Raw genomic sequence first — 17,310 nt, forward strand, 5'->3', positions numbered from 1 at the left:
TGGCGGTTGCAGTTAGGCTTTAAAAATTCTAAAAGTGGTGTTCATTTGGGAAGATTATCTTGCACAGCAAAACATGAAAGTATTTTAAAACTTTGTTTGCAACTGAGCTTATTTTTTGCAGTAAAATTTAAATCTAATGGAAAAATCCCATAGGCTTTTGGTCCAGGGAATCAGGGTAATGTTCTCATTGTCCAGCCTATATCTCAACTGAACCACAAACAACAATTTTTTTAATCATAGCTGAGCAACTAATCAATGACTGGCCTGTCAAGCCTGGGTTTTCTCCATATGCTGAAGCTGTGTGCATGAAAAGGTTACACTCAGCAACCCCAGCCAACCTTATTATCCTCTATAGCGGTACATTCACAAAACACACTGGTTTGTCCTTGTCCTGAAAGCCTTTTTACTAATAAAAGTACAACTTATTGTCAGAATCAGTAAAAAAACAAATTAGCTGATATGGACATATATCTGTGATGGGCCAATATCAATAAAATTGTCTGATCATGACATGTTCTGCGATGGATAAAAGCCTTGGTACCACTGTTCACAATCTTTCTTCTGCCACAATAACCATCCTATATTTACATGTTTCTGTCAATAACAGTTCTACCTCATCTTTGGTCAAGGCAAAGAAATGCTTCCTGTTTACACAGGTGCATGTCCAGTGGACATGAATAGCCATGTGATACAATCTCAGACTTCTTAGTATACAAACAGTGATTAATGCTGAAATGCCGCTAAAATGCTCATTTGTCTACTGAGATTGTTCATTTTACATTGACCGATTATAAGTGGCTTTTAGTGGCGTTCCAGACCTAGATCATGTAGCAAAACCCAGAGTTTATGAGATGTTGTGCGTATTATTTTCTTTTTTTCAAATGGTCTAAAATGTTGTAGCCTATTTGCATTGGTCATCCTGTTCATTTTTCAGAAAAATTTGATGACGGGTCTTTGACTCTGCCCACCTAGAACCACCCCATTGCTGAACCACCTACACTTGTTGACTACCCTTCCATCCTGATAGATGGAGCGGGCTTTGTGATAATTACAGCTAAATCTAACATGCCTCTGATGCTTCTTTGACTTCTTGTCAAGGTGATCGATGTTGAAGGACACTTTCCTGATGTACATACTGTCCGTCGGCCTTTGCTTGTCAGTCATGATCACAAGCATTCATTCAATTTGTTGTTGTATTCGGAGACCATCAGAATGATTAGTAGATCAATTTACCTTCCAGCCATTAGAGTCCTGCCTCCCACATCCCACTGCATCACTCACACAGTATATCCTTTAAATCATTAAGACTTCAGAGCATGTCGTGCCATACATTTTTTATCATCTGTCTGTCCTACTGCACATTTGCTATATTAGCAGTTTTTCCTTTTTTACGAGAGGGGAGGGTGTAAAGCATGTCTCTGCAAATAATCTGGTGGTGTCTGACTAAACTCAAATAAATCTCCAACCAGAGATAGTGAATTCTGAGATATTTGCTAAGATTAGGTCAGAACCCTCTTTACCCGTCTGCATCCCATGTACTGCTCACTGGGATTATTTTTATCTGGAAGACTGTGGCTGATACCATTTTTCAAAGTGAGAATCCGCCAACGCAGCATGAGTAATCCATCTTGGTTCCTCTGACAATTTCCTGTGGAACATGTGTGTGCTCTTTATTCCTGAAGGGATACCTCAGCGCACGAGAAGAGATGAATATCACTGGAAGGGGGGGAATAAACCAAGGAGAGCAATTTGTGATTAAAGGAATCCTCTGGAAGTGCATATACACACGCCTCTCTGCGGATGGGGGCCCGATAGACTCCCTCTCCTCGCAATGCAATTACCAACACAATCACATCGTGTTCCACAGGCGGGAATTAAGACGTTCTCAGTCAGCCTGCTTCATTAAGACACCTTTGTATAAAAAACGCACCCTTTTTGCACATTTATTCTGAGAGGGTTCATTTCCACCGTGGTCCTTTGACAGTAGAGACAGTTAGTGGCAGAAAGGGTTTATTGTTATTTTTTCATTATATGCACTGATAACAAGTTAACCATGTTTTTGTGCCAGGGGACATAATGTGATCCTGAGCACCTCTGTTGTTGAAGTGAGACCAAAATGTGTGAGCGTTGTGAAAAATTGTGGCTTAACTTTTCTTGTTATTTAGAAAATGAATATTGCATCCATGAAGAAGAAATTGGGGAGTGCTGCACCTGGTCAAGACACTAGGTGTAGGAAAGTGTAAAAAAAACCAGGTGCTCTTCAAGGATAGGGCATATGCCGTCATAAATACAAGAGCTCCTCTTTTTATTTAGCTAATTGTATTTGGTCTCTAGTGGTGAAACAGGCAACTGAGCTGAAAGACACTGCAAAACCAAGTTTATTGACAAACTAAACATATACAAAACATAAACTCTAAGTCAATTTTTCTTATTTTGCAAAATGAATAAATATTACATACATTGAAAAGCATTGTATTTCATGTCTCCATGTATCATCGCAATAATGATATGCATAATTTGATGTTTTTTTCACTACAGAAGAGAAAAGATGGATATATTGATATTGTCCAAATGAGTTGATATATATCAGTATATTAAATATTGGCAAAAAATCCAATATTGTGCTTCCCTATTAAAAATACCCATAAGGGCTCACCTGCAATAATACTTATTCAAAGACATAAAACCAATATTAAGTATTGAAAACCAAAGGGAATCACCCTGGGTGATATTAATTGGAAAGAATTATAGCAGGCAAGTCAAGAAACCAAGACCTGGAATGGAACATGCAATATTCATACAGTCTAACAAACTGTACCTTAGGACTGTTAGTATTATAATGCAGTGCACAAGTGTACAGCTTTATCTATCAAAAAAGTAATACAAAAAGGAAAGAAAAGTAAAATCCATCCCAGCTGTTGAGGCAATGGGGAACAACTTAACTATTTCCCTGCTTACATTATAATAATACACAGTGGAGAAGTAGTGCTATTTCATTGAGTAAGAGATTAATACTTGTGTCGCAGTCCAGCACCCCTGTCAACTGGTTGTGTTTTTATAAGGCAACATTTTTGCCAAAGAAGCTTTAATGCTCGCTGGTGCCCTGGAGACAATTGTCAATACACAGTGAACTTAAAGGAAAGTCATTTCAAGTACTGCCTTCAACTTACTCCACTGTTAATGTAGCCCGATAGAGAAAACAGCCCAGCGTCCAGAGCTTTGCTGAGAATGAGCGCTTATTTTATGTCAGTCATTCTTCTGTGTCTTAAAGCCAGCACTCCCTGCAACAGTGGCCGCAAAGGCACTTGTTATATTGTTGTTGGGCTTTGATTGACACCTCCAAAAGATCCCTGTCACGGATCTTTTCTACTCGACGGATGGTAATTGTCTGCAAGGTGCAGTGCTTTTGTACAAGCTGAAAGACTGGAATGGTAAACCGTAATCGAGCCACCTAATAACTTCTTACGCCAGGGGAGTGATTTGTGCTCCTTTTTTGGCTAGTGGGCATTTTTAATGTGATCACGCTGAGCAGTGACTCACTGGCATATTTAAAGGACAACTCCGAGGTGCTTTTTTTTTTGTCTTTTTACCTGCACTGTATTCCTCCAGCCCTCTAACTGTCATCTTGCTCACAAAAGTGCAACACTGTCCAAACTTGGCCTGCAGCATTATAGGTACTCCAAATAATAAACCCATAAGACATGTTGGATTCAACAAAGTGGTATCACGCTCTGCAATGAGACATCTGGAATTAGATATAAGAGAAAATGATCTGATCATACAGCAACTCAGACAGTTTTATGGTACTGCAGTCCTTTATTTGGTTCCATTTTTTCATGATAAATTTGATTTATAAAACACTTCTCTAGATCCAAAGCACCAGATAAATAAAATACTGTAGCAGACGACAAGATTTCTAACAGGTGTTGCTGAAAGCATGTTCGTTGGTGGAAATGAACTGTGATAGTTAACACGTCAAGGCTGAATTTAAGTGAAAGATTCTGCCTGTAACTCTGGGCCAAACGCATTACTGATACCTGCCCCTGCACACTTTCAGAATTTCATTTCTTTTTTTAAATTTATATTTTCAGCTTTGTGTTCCTCTTGCTTTTTGTAAGTTAGTAATGCAACTATGCTGAGCTTTTGAAAAAATAAGTGAATAAAAAACAAAGTACAGAAAAAGAAAAAAATAAAGACATTAAATAAAAAACATCCCAGTCTCAATTAAAACATGCGCCAGTGCCTCCCTATGAATGTTGTGATGATAAAATTGACCAAATTGACAAAGACTAAAACAAAAGACATTTTCTTTTTAATTCTGATTATATTTTAGCTTTATTTGTTAGTACACAATATAATTTAAGGCAGTTTTCATTTATTTCTAAAGTAGTTTTTATTTTTATTTCAGTGAACTACCGTGTTTTACACCTAGGTTTTATTTTTTGTTGAATTTTAGTAAAGCAGGGTATATTATTGTCTTCCTTTTTCCATTCTGCACTGTGCCACCACTCCATCCAGTGCACCTGCAATCCTTTCAAAGAGCAGTGTGTTGTGGAAACTTTTCTTACGTAGGCAAACTCTCAAAATCTTAATAAAAATAAAAAATGAAAAAATGGAGGGATCCTTAAGAAGGATGACATAAGCACGGGCATCTTTTCAATGCTTTGCAGGCTGTAACCTGCTCAGCCATCTACATTCATATGGAAACATCCTTGCTGGTCATCTTCTTCATCCTCCTCATCTCTGGACTTCTTTGCTTTGATCCAGGAGTTATACAATTTATGAATCTCTTTCCCAGAGAAGGCCTCTCCTTGAAGACCTTTTCCAGAGTCAGCCAGCTTTGGCAGATGGTGTCTCTTGCCCTCCTTCTTGAAATGAAAAAAAAAAATTAAATAGTAAGGTTTTTTTCCTTACAAAAAGAAGAAAGAAAGTCTAATCCAACTCTATTGTTCAATAGATTATTTGGGTATTGTTTAATAGCCTTTGTTGGTTACACTAAACATGGCAAACCTTCAGTGTCAGATAAAAGTATCTGACGCAGAGCAAAATCACATTTATTTTAATTTTTGAAATTCGTCTTTACAAGACCCTCTTTGCTTTTCCAAATGACCTCCCTCTGTATTTTTGTAGAATGTCATTGTCAAGGCACAGGGACGTGTTTTCATTGGAGAGATTACTGTATTTTTTCTTTTTCATTTTGGCTGCTCAGCACCTTATTACTGTACGTCAAGACCTTAAACAAGAAAATGGGGAAAAAAAGAAAAAGAAATGGAGAGGCGATTCTAAGAGAGATCTCCCCATAGATACAGCTGAGGGTATATATTGTCTTTTAAATTAGCTGAATAATGTGTTGTTTAGCCAGTCACACAGCCATCATTAATCTTAATATATATTTCTGCAGAGCTAGAAAAGTAGTTGTGGTGTGAGCTTCACCATCCACTTAAGTTGGAATCAATTTTAAAATAATAAATTGAAAATTGTTATTATTGTTTGTGGTGTGGATGGTATTTAAGTGAAAACACAGGATGTGAACATACCATCACTCTCCAACCGACGTTTACTGTGAGACAACTGTAGTCCCCGAGTGTGCTCATTTATTAGCTCATGTATTGAGTCCTCACAAACATTAAGTAGCTGCTTTTATTTAATTATGTTTCTTTTGTTAGACAGCTACATAAGAATTTAAAAAGTGATTTGATCGTGGCTAAATCAGACACGCCATAACTCCAGCACGGTTGAGCAAAGACGCTGGTGAAATTATGCTGTTGTTCTGTATATTCATAAAAACAATTTGTTATAATGTTTTTCTTGACACTTAATTGAAAGGAAAATTATGAGATGGAGACATGATCTGGCTCTTACAATACATCAATTACCGAGTAAAAAAGGGAGTTCTCTTTATTTACCATTTAGTGATTAAATAAATAATTATTACAAATATGTATATATTACAGCTAGAAAATAGCTAGCAGTATATTATGTTAAGAAATTTAAACTAAAAATTGGATCCTACATAAGCAGAAAACTATAAAGGAAACATAATATACTTTACTTAATCATTAAACAGAAAAGAAACTTTTCTTCTTCTTCTTTTTCTTTTTTTACATAAACATTGAAAAATAATATGTAGATCATTCAACAACAACTTAAAAAAATGGTTAATATATAAGGATAATATATAAATGGTAATTTCTACTCCTGCTCAGCATCCTCAACTTGTGACTTTTGATCAGAAACTCCTTGACAGTTTCCTTCAGCCTTTCTTTCTCTTCCAGGAGAGCCTGATTTCTTCAGTTGACGGCCTCCTTCTGTTGGTGTTGGTCAAGGTTGTTTAGCTTTGTTTGCAGGGCCCTGTTGTCTTTATATAAGATGTCAATTTGAAGGCCCTGTAAATGAGTTGTACACCGCTATATGTTGGTCTTTAGGACTAGATGCAGGTATCCCTTAAGATGCACACCTTGAGTATGCTGCCTGGACTCAGCAGTGATGAAGTAAATTAGCGATGATATCTTCTGGTTCATCAAGTGGGCGCCCACTTCCCTCAGTGTCATAAGCCCATGACACCTCCAGAGGGTCCAGCAGTGAATCCTGGTGTTCCAGGCTCACCCCATAGATGCCATCTGTGGAGTCCTTTCTCTTCATCCAGAGCCACTGACTGCTTTTTTCAGCAGCTACAGAGAGGTGTTTGAATGCTTGCCAGTGGGCCTTGCCTCAAACTCCCATTGCCCAGAGTAGCCTTGACTCATAGCTACAAAACTTTTTTTCCTCCGCTGAACCATGCTGCAGAAAAAAAAGGTAACTGGTCAAAACCATATTTTATTTTTTTCATCAGACCATCGAAGATGCACCAACTCTATCTATTTGTGAGAAATGAGTCAGTTTAATTTCTTTTTTTTAAATTTTACTCAAAATCAAACTAGAGGGGGCACAGCTCAGCCTGCCCCTCGCTTATCCACAGAAAGCAGATGAGACAAAACGTTACGCAGCTGAGAGAAGAGAGTGTAGGCGTAGAGAGCTCCAAGACTTCACTTGCTGCCTCGTCTGAGACGCCTCAACATCGCTCCCCCCTGATAGCTGGTGCACAGTCGCAGTGTTGATATGCTGGTGTTCATGTTGGAAATGTGATAATGGTTTTGATTTAAAAAAATAACATTTCTTAAAGAGCATGTTTGGCATTCTCTATCAAAAACCGGCGGATCCTTTCTAGATGAACCCTGATTTCCAAAAACATCTCAGTTTTTGGTAATTTGGGCTTGTACTTCAACTTTCAAAACAACTACTTGTAAAGGCATGATGAAAAATTAGAAGCAAAACTCTTGTCATCTGCACTTTTCATCTGCACTTTTCACAACTGTTGAACATTGTTAGCTTGGTTAGATTTTAACAACTCAATCGTTCACTTCATTTTGGAGGAATCATGAGCACCAAAGTATAATTCATTCAGACTTACTGGCGTGGTAAAGAAAGGGCCCTGCCTGTGCTAATAGAAGGGTTACAATATCGTAACCTTGGTTACATTTTTGTTTCTGTAACCTTTACAGACCAGACAAGAGCTGTGTGTCCGTCCACCCCTGATGTTAACCACCCAGTTAGCTTGAGCTATCTATTGTTTTTTGTAGGAGTTTGCTTTGGCCGGCTCTGTCTGAGCTTTTAAATTTAGTTGTGCACAGCTTTACATATCAGATCACCTCAGAGCTAATAATCGTCTATCATAGAACCATGTGGTGACACTCTGATCATTTGCTGCAGCTAATGATCCACGTGACAAGGTAAGAGCCATTGGTACAGGACTGAGTACAGGAAAAAAATCAATATCAATTACACCTTTATTGGAGAATTGTCAAAAGTAAATGCCCAGGTGTCCCTGTTCCTCCAGAGTGAGCCAATGGCTTTGCTCACTGAAAGAACAACAATGAAAAAAACAAGGGTGTAACTGCTTTGTGGTGTAAAATAAGGGAGCCTTCACATGAGCAGCTTTGGCCGAGGAGATAGAGCGGTGCTCCACTCATTAGAAGGTCAGTGGTTCAGTCCCTGTCCCCTTCAGTCTACATTTTTAAGTGTCCGTGAACAAGATACTGAATGGTTATCACTCCTGTAGAGCAGGTAGCACCTTGCATTGTAGCCTATATTGTTTGAGTGTGTGGAAATGGGTGATGCCTGGCTTATGCTGTATAATACTTAGAGTGATTGCTAGAGCCCTGTTTACATGGGACTAGTATTGCCTGGTGACCTTTTGTAATTTGTAATGATTTCATAGGGAGTCTGTGATCCAAATCTCATGTGAATCTGCCGTGTCAGTAATTTGCAAAGTAAGAATTCCTCAGTAAATTACCTACCTTATTCAGCCAAACGAAGATCTAGTGATAATCATAGTTCCATGCAAATCCGCATATAATTGTTTTGGGGTCATATTTAGGTTTACGGTTTTATGACAGTGTGTGGCAGAATCAGTTGTGTTTGATTAGACCTCATTTAGAAGAATGTTGCCAACTTCTTAAGAAAGCATATCAATGGCAAGTTCTTTTAGTCATGATGCTGCATGAAGCAGACATCTGAAAAGTTGTACTGCAGTTGCATGATGCTAGGCAAGTTGTAGCGTCCTGGGTCTACGCTGCACAGCTGGGCTTGATTTATGCCACTGACAAGGCCGTTTCTCTCCAGCACAGCACACTGTGGGGAACCTTAGGAGAGACAGCCTTTCAATTTATCTCAAACAGTCCCTCTCCACTACACACTTCAGGGTTTTTAAAGCAGTCAAGAGCATAGATCAACACCTGAAGTTAGGTCCCACCCCTTGTCCCGGCTCAGAGGATATGGTGACCTCGCCTATTTTCTCTGCACACCCGCCGCAATACAGCCTCGAGCGCTGTTAGCAACACTGACGTTTTGATACAATTATGATTAGAAACATCACCCGCAGGTAGGTCGATGATGGTCAGTGGTGGGTTGGAAAATAGTAACGCGGACACACCTCGCCTTATCTGCGAGCTCACCATGGCAGGCAAACACAATATCAAACACAACCCCTGCAGTGCTTTTTTCACACTTACTTTTCCCATTTACTTGTCTGCTATTTGGAAGTGGATGGCTGCTTCGATGGTGAGTTGAGCGAGCTGTGTGTGCACTGAGGCAACAGTCTTTGTGTATAGAAAGGCCTTGGCTGAGACTAATTATTTGGTGGAATCACAGCAAGCTCACGACGATCTCTCTTCCTGTGGTCTCATGGCTGAGTAATCCCACTGATAGAATCTTAACCCCTATTTTCACAAGCCTGTTTTATTTACCCTGTTAATTAAGTAGAGACGCATACAGGCCTCCACCCTGCAGTCACGCCACCAATCAGCCATGGCATCTCAGAGTCGCTAAGTATTCATGAGCGGTCCTGTTTGAAACTCTCAAATCACAATCTAATCTGTGATTAGGCATATTGTTTGTATGTTGAATTTTTATGAGTGCGCTCCCTATTCTTCAATTGCGTTTGTTAGTGTGTTTATGTAGAAAGTGAGCTAACATTATTTCACTATTTGAGGCTCCAGTTGCTGCCATTAGAAACTCGCTCCACATTCCTTGCTTCAAAGCGCGCAACGCAACATTTTCTTGCCTCCTTTATTTGCAACTCATTATTTGGATTGTGACAGTTTCCTCTCACAATGTCGAATTTATCAAACAGATCAAAGACAAAATGTGTCTGAATGAAACATCAAAAACAAGGCTTTCAAGTGCTTTTTTGATTGCGAGGAAGCTTACAAAAAGGCAACGTCTGCATCTGTTAACAGCAAAGAGAACGTAAGGATATAACAAAAAACAGGCTTTTTACTTTGGACCGGGCCTTTTTCCTGCGATTTCCACTTCACAGTGCCCGTGATAGCTGCTCTGTGACTGATGTTATTTGTCTCTTTCATCTTGTCACAGAGCAGGGAGGATCAACGCTGCAGAGCCCCTGTCCTCAGAGGCTTGATCTCACCCAAAATACACAGCTGTGTTTTTTCGGGATTACACGAGTGCATTCAGCCATCTCGCCTTGTTCAAAAATAATCGCCTCCTTTTAGGAGAATTATTGCCGTGTCCATTAAACCTGTGTGAGGTAGGGATGAAAGGAGTGGCACTTGTGTTCATCTCACCTGTGAATTATTGATACCTGCCCCTCTGCCGGCTTCTCTCTGGGATGGAGGTGGGAAATGTCTCCTCGCATAATGGGCATATCGCGCCGACATGTTGTCAGGGCCATGGCAGAGACGAGGGAAGGCCGGAGCAAAACTGAAATGTGTTAATAGTACACCAACATCTCTTATTCACCCCGGCTGCGCCTCGGTTGACTTCTACTGTATTTGACCTCATCTGCTCTTCCATTAGCTTCAGACTTAAATGACAAACGCAGATAGCCGGTCTGCTTGTCTTTTTGTGCAGCCTGTGAAAGAAATGTGCCTCCCCGTTCTCCACACTTCAAATAAAGGTAGACAATGCCGTGACTGGCTGAGATCAGTCTCAGCTCCACGGGAGGGCTACTGAGGATTTCTCTCGGAGCCATTGTGATGGCACCACTTGTACAGTCTCCTCTTACAAGATGCATCGTGCACAAGTCACGTGATAGCTGTTTTGTCCCTGAGGATAAGGGGATTGTGGATACACAGAGTGCATGGCACAAATGCAGGTATTTAGTTATGTTGAGGTATTGCTGTGAGCCTGTGCTGGTTGACATGAATTGGGTCAGAGCTTGTTCTAGTTGAAATGGTGTTTTCCATTTTGTTTTCACTCCAGTTAAGGGTCCAGTGTTTAGGATCTAGGGTTATATATTGACAGAAAAGGGATGTAATATAATAAGTATGTTTTCTTTTGTTTGTAATCACCTGCAAATAAGAATTGCTGTTTTTGTTGCCTTAGAATGAGCCGTCCATATCTCAGGGGGAGCGGGTCCTCATCCACAGAGTCTGCCGTATTTCAACAGTAGCATATAACAGGTAGACCAAACACCAGCTCTAGATAAGGCTATTCATGTTTTTGGATCTGCCACTGTTGTTAGCAGCACCTTCTGTGATGAACCACAGTGTCGAAAAAACTTTTTTTTGGGGGGGTATTTTATTTGAAACTGCTTGAGTCCATTTCCTTATATATATTAGTTCCATTCTCATGAACATGATATCTAAAGAGCGCCTTGAGAAAATGTACCCAAATTTGAAATGTCCACTTGAACTTATTGATGTACATGTTAGACTTTGGTAGTGAGGTCAAGGTCATTGTGGTTTTGTCTTTCTCATTCTTGTGAATGCATCTAAAGCTATCTAAAGCTTTAAAGTGTTTTTTTTTTTTTTTTGTTTGTTTGTTTGTTTTTTTTCAAATTTGGCACAAACATTCTACTTGGACTTGACGATGACCTGATTAGAGTTTGGTGGTCAAATATCAAAGGTCAAGGCTTCTATGACCTTGCTTCTAGCTTGTCAACCAAATATCTCAAAATCACCATGTGTGAATTTCATCAAATTTGGCACAAACCTCCACATGGTTTTAAGAATAAACTGATTAGAATTTGCTTTGCTTTGCCACTTAGTTGCTGTTTTTAATTGTCGGGTCCATTTGTTTTGAAGAGAGAAAGACTTTCATAGAAAGGCTAGCTCCCGGTACCAACCTCTTGAATGTCTGGGTGTGAAATTATCAGAGAAAAAAGCTGAGCACACATTAGGTGGGCTAGCAGCCTAGACCCTGATGAGATATACATCATAGGAGAAAAAACAATTTCTAACATAAGACTTCTTTATTGAGTGTTTTTACCAATTTAAATCATCAGGGTCCATTTGTTTTGGAGAGAAAGACACCTCTGCAGATAATTCAGCTCCTGGTAAAAACCCCTCTGAGCAATGAATACAAAAGGAATCTTAACAAGGAGTTCAAGCTTGGTACTTGGGAAATGTTTAAGGTGGTTGCAATCTGCAGTCCTCACTGCTAGATGCCATTAAATTCTATACACTGCTTTTAATTGATAATTGATGTGTATGTGGTAAAAACTCACTATAATGCAGAACCGCTACCTCCAGATAACATGTGTCATCAAGACAAACTTTACTATATACCCAGAGCACCAGCAACACAGTGTAATTAATGTATAGTGGCTGTTTTAATTGTGCTTACTCTGCTCAGGGTTATTGCCAGTTGTAGGACTGTGGTGCCATTTAATGGGCCATTTTCTTCAAATTTATCAGCCTCCAGGTTTGATGTCATTAACTGTGGGCCATCCCACACTAGAGATATGCCCCTCATGTAACTGATGGTCATTGTTGGCTACTTTACATTCAGCACTTTTTTCTTACGCCTGATATAAACCAAGAAGTCTGCACTCAGCAGCACCATGTGGTTTTAGAAGCAGATCCTCTTACAATAACTGTCTCTGCCTTTTCTTATCACATCCACCACTTGAAAAAGACTCAATGCAGACACCGAAGCAGGGAGCAAGGGATGTAACACTATGTCACACAGTATCAACCGCATTTCACAAGTACATCCAGTTAAATGCATCACTGGTGCAAACAAGAAACCGCCTGCTCACATAACAGTGAAAGCTGATGAACTGTTTCCGGTGCCATGTGTCATTTAGACTCCTACCATGGCGATTAAACTCCTCTGTGTTTCAGCTCCGGCTGCATCCTCAATTATATTCAACGGTTAGATGGCTGTTTGGAATCAATCAAAAGCAGTAGAGGAGGAAGTTTAAATTTGAGGGAGTGACATCAGTCTGGAAAGCCAGTGTGCTAAAATACAGTCTGTTACTTTGGCCCTGTTCCAGTGGTGATGCAGTCATGTAGTGGGTGAGTATGAGACAGATTGTTCTAATTGGTGCTTTACAGTTGAAGCAGTGTAGGGTTAAGGGAATAGCCAGTAATCTGTCAGATGAATGGGTATAAATACTACTTTCTAAAAAAAAGAAATTAGAAAAATATGACACTGATTTAATAAAAAAAAAAACCTCTTCTTTGAAGCGGCTCTAATCGGTAGTTGTACTACTTGTAATGAGCCCACAGAGAATTGTCATGCAACTTTGCGGTTCGATAAAGCTTCATGGCACCTTTTAGCTCAATGTTTTAGACCCCACCACTGTAACGCTCCTTTTCAGTATCAACTGAAGTTCACTCTCCCGTCTCCATCTAGTTTAGAAACCTTGCATTTTTCAAAAGATTGAACTATTCATGTTCTGAAACAAAAAGGCATCTGACTGTAGAGATTCATTGTTTAACAACAGGTCTAATATAAAAACACAAATGAAGAAATGTGCAGTGATCTTAAATCTTTCTCTTTTCTGGCCACTTAAAGTCAGCCCAACAAGCTGTAACCACAACACTAATATATCACCACCTTAAAAAGCTGATTTAGCAAATCATCACATACAGCAGACACAGAGAAACATAATTATTCATTTTTATTTTAAGTCCAACATTTCTTGTAGCTCTGCTTTGGTCCATGCCAACTGCTGAGAAAGGTATCTGTTTTCATGTGCTGTAGACTATTTTTACCAACTAGACACTAACTTTGTCTCTTTACCAGTCCGTGGGTTTACACAGCTACCTACTGTGCTTGTAAACTAATGTTGATGAGAGCTGTGAGAGTGAACCATATGTCAGAAGATTTTCAAACACTCTGTAAGACCCATTTACACATATACATGTATTTTTGAAAACAGTTTTTTTTCCCCTACGTTTTGACCTCTTGTCCAGATGCAAACACACATGCAAATGTTTTAGGTCACTAAAACAGAAAATTTTAAAAAACGTCTTTTAAGGTGCAAAATTTTCTAAACTTTGGTTTCTTTTAAATATGTAAATGCATAAAAAAAAATGTTTGAATGCAGGACACAATAATGCTATCTCCTCGATTCACGTATGCATTTTGTGTAATGAGAATATGCCAAAAATGACAACACCAACAGACTACTGGTTTGTCTACATTTTCCTGGCACTGCTAATAAATATTTTAATAGTAAAGACGGTAAACTTTTCACGTTATGAGACCTCAAATAGAGGTTTTGAAAAAGGTACACTTGTGCACTTCACAACCTTTGTTAAAATGGGTGATGGTGGAAGACAGCTAATATGAGTGAGTGTTTGGGGTTGTTTTGCGTTCTTGTTTGGACAGAGATATTTTGTAAAAGGAAGGCCATTTTTAAATATCTGTCTTGTAGACATGGCCTAAATCTGAAGGGAACTGCAGAGTCCTGTGACAATTCTCTGTGGTACTGTCATTTCGAGTGACCCCTTTACGAATACACAGTCATTTGATCCATTGTTAATAGAAAAATATCGACTCGTGCCGCTTTAAGTGTTCATGTGTGTTCCTGCACATGTGTGAAATAACGCACATGTGGTGGTGTCCATGTATGGGAATCAAGAACAGTCATTACACAGATTCACCTCTCCCTCTGTATTCCTCCGTTTGCTTGCATCTCTCAAACCCCCGCTGCCATCTCACAGTGACTGAATCCGCTCTCTGTGACTCCTTTGACTCAAAGGTGAACAGAGCAATTTACAGGCCACACATCATTCCCCCCCTTCACAATCAGGCTGACGCCGTTTCATATTTACAGTTTGCAGATTCAGCAGAGCATTTCACATAATTAAAATTCAGCGTGCTTTGATGAGCTGGTCCACCCTTGATTTCCCACAGTACCTAGCTTTCAAGGGCACAATTTCCATTTTTGCTTGTTATTTAGAAAATGTCAAGTTTCGTTAAGGCCTTTTGACCTTTTTTGAAGCACTTGTGGCCATTGTATAAAGGGCAAGAAGCCACTGTTGTCCTGGATATCTGGAAGTCATGCGCTGAATTAATCACCCCTGAAAATACAATCCTATTTCTCATCGTTGTCATCTGCAAAGAAGCAGAACTTAATTAGAGACACGGAGGAATGTTCTTTGCTGTGTTAGTCACTTGTCTTTGCTGCTTTGTCAACCCTTTGTCACACAGTTGAAACTTCACATATGTGCATTGCAGCACTTGTTATTATAGTGCAAGCTGATGCTACAGCAGTAATACAAATGTCCCTTTTTTAACTACAGGGTCTCCATCTTGGACAACGGGAACCTTCGAGTATGGAATGCGACCAAATCTGATGCAGGTCTCTACACCTGTGTGGCAAGAAACCAGTTCGGTGTAGCAAGCAGCACAGGAAGTGTCACAGTTAAAGGTATTTCCTATTTCCTCTTTAAATTTCATCAGTCTCTTTTGCAATTCAGTCAGCAGGGACCCTGACCAATAAAATACTGGACACCTTTTTCAAATACACGTTTTTCACTCTGACAGCACATAGAGTTGCTTGATGTTTCATTCTGCTCCCCCGGAAAAACTAACCCGAAGTATTGGATTTCATAAATAAAACATGACCAACACAGAGAAGAAGGACACAGATTTTTTTTTTTTCTGAAGCCTCCAACCACCTGTTTTTTTCCGTCTTTTGATAAGTCATGAGGAGCACAGTTTTATCTCTGCATTGTCATCACCAGAGAGACAGACACACCTCGGTTGCTATGTCTGTTTGCAGAGGTGTTGAAAACATTCAGCTCACTGCCTCGGTGCCTCCACTAAAAGAGGATATGCTGTGTGAAAAAGGCCTGGTGTTGTTAGATCATCTGGGCTGGGGATTGTGTTTCTGCTCTGCTGCTGTGACTTATTACACTTCATAACAGAGTAAGAGACCGTTTTACCATCACTAAGGGTGTTAATATTTCAAGCGTTATTGTACGTAACTGACCTTGCAATATGGGATCACATCTGTGTTTTATGTGATTTGTCTATTACTCCCTAAGTCCACACAAGAACAGCAACAGTTGAAAAAGTGGTACATTGGTGAAAATAGAGATGCACTGTTTAAGGAAGCTATTTCTGCATTTTCTGCCTTTACTTTGCACTCTGTGAATGAGCTTTTAAATTATTTCAATCACAAAATCAAGAATGTTGTCAGTGTCATTCCACCCAGGGTTAAATCGTTATCTGGCAAACAAAAAGCACCATGGAGACACGCTGAATCAAAAATGAATCTGAAAAGGAAATGCCAAAAAGTTGAGCACAAAAGGCGACAAACAAAACTTCAAAATCACCTTGACACATTGAAAGTAAACCTCAATAATAATTGCAACTTGGAAATGAGAACCATGCAGACCTTCTCTAACTATCATCAGTAACAATGTCAATAATGCCCGTGCTCATTTTGGTACCATTGATAGGCTGACTAATCTACCCATACTAGTTTAATTTAAACTCTTTTACACTAAGAAATATGACTTTGCTGACCTCTAAATAATAAAATGAAAAGTACTAGATAGTCTGAATCATCTGAGCTTACCAACCCTTGAGCAGCATGATACCATTACTTTGTAACTTATTGGACCAGTTCTCTAGTGTAGCAGGGTTAATGATCCCACTTGCCATTACTTGCCAATAGTTGTCATTAAATGTAATCCCCTGCAAACTTGAGCAAGGCATGTCATTTATCGTTACCAGTCTGCAGGAGCCTGGCAGGGGGAGCTCAATAACAAATTAACACAAGTCCCAGTGCAAAAAAAACGATATTAGATAGAAATAAACAGTATTAAAATAAAAAAAAATTAAATCATATAATTACTGGTAGTGACAACCATAGGCAAGTAATGGCAAGTGGGATCAGTACACAGGCATCAACTAAGTAACTTCTTAACCTCAAATGGGTTCTTTGATAAATTTGCCATGAATACATTTGACTTTACAGTATTACTTGGCAGACTGTAAGAATTGGACTGTGCTTACAGGAACAGTGCTAAGGTAGTTCAAATCATATCTTCAGGCAACATGTTCTCACTTCCATCTTGTCAAATTTGCCAACTTGGATAGCGGCCATGTGCATCAAACTATGATGCTCTCGGTACCTGTCTGTTGATTTTGGCTTGTTAAATGCTACAGTGTCCCTTTAAAGTAAACTTGTGTTTCAACAAGAAAAGAATTTTAAGGCAACTAAATTACTTGGATAGATTTAAATAAAACATAATGGTTTAAATCATGATGTTTATTAAATTTCTTAACTAACATTAGTATGGGATGTATATCGCTTATGTCACATGACATGTACAGTATGTGACGTGACTACTTTACGTAGATAAAATCTCAACGTAGACTTTAGTTTGTTTTTGTTTTTTCATTTTGGCCCTGTGAGTGTTCATGGGCTTTTTTGCTCTTTTTAGTATGCCATCGCCACGGATGGGTTTACATTCACGTTAGCCTGTAATTTTGCGTCTGAGCTTACCAACACAATGTGTGGAATTCCCCAAGGCTCAATGATTGGACCTTTACTGGACCTGTATT

General features: G+C 39.3%; 1 protein-coding gene across 5 annotated transcripts in view; it reads left to right on the top strand.

The window, feature by feature from the left end:
- Nucleotides 1–17,310, top strand: part of cntn4 (contactin 4) — a 275,881-nt gene that overhangs the window by 230,893 nt on the left and 27,678 nt on the right. For all 5 annotated transcript variants that reach the window (XM_088083789.1, XM_088083787.1, XM_088083798.1 and 2 more), the window contains one exon: nucleotides 15,036–15,163. In XM_088083789.1, coding sequence (XP_087939915.1) covers nucleotides 15,036–15,163 — 128 coding nt within the window. The remainder of the gene's footprint in view (nucleotides 1–15,035; nucleotides 15,164–17,310) is intronic.

The sequence above is a fragment of the Plectropomus leopardus genome, chromosome 2, assembly GCF_026936395.1.
Source record: "Plectropomus leopardus strain MGB_pleo_1.0 chromosome 2, ASM2693639v1, whole genome shotgun sequence".
Classification (NCBI taxonomy): Eukaryota; Metazoa; Chordata; class Actinopteri; order Perciformes; family Serranidae; genus Plectropomus; species Plectropomus leopardus.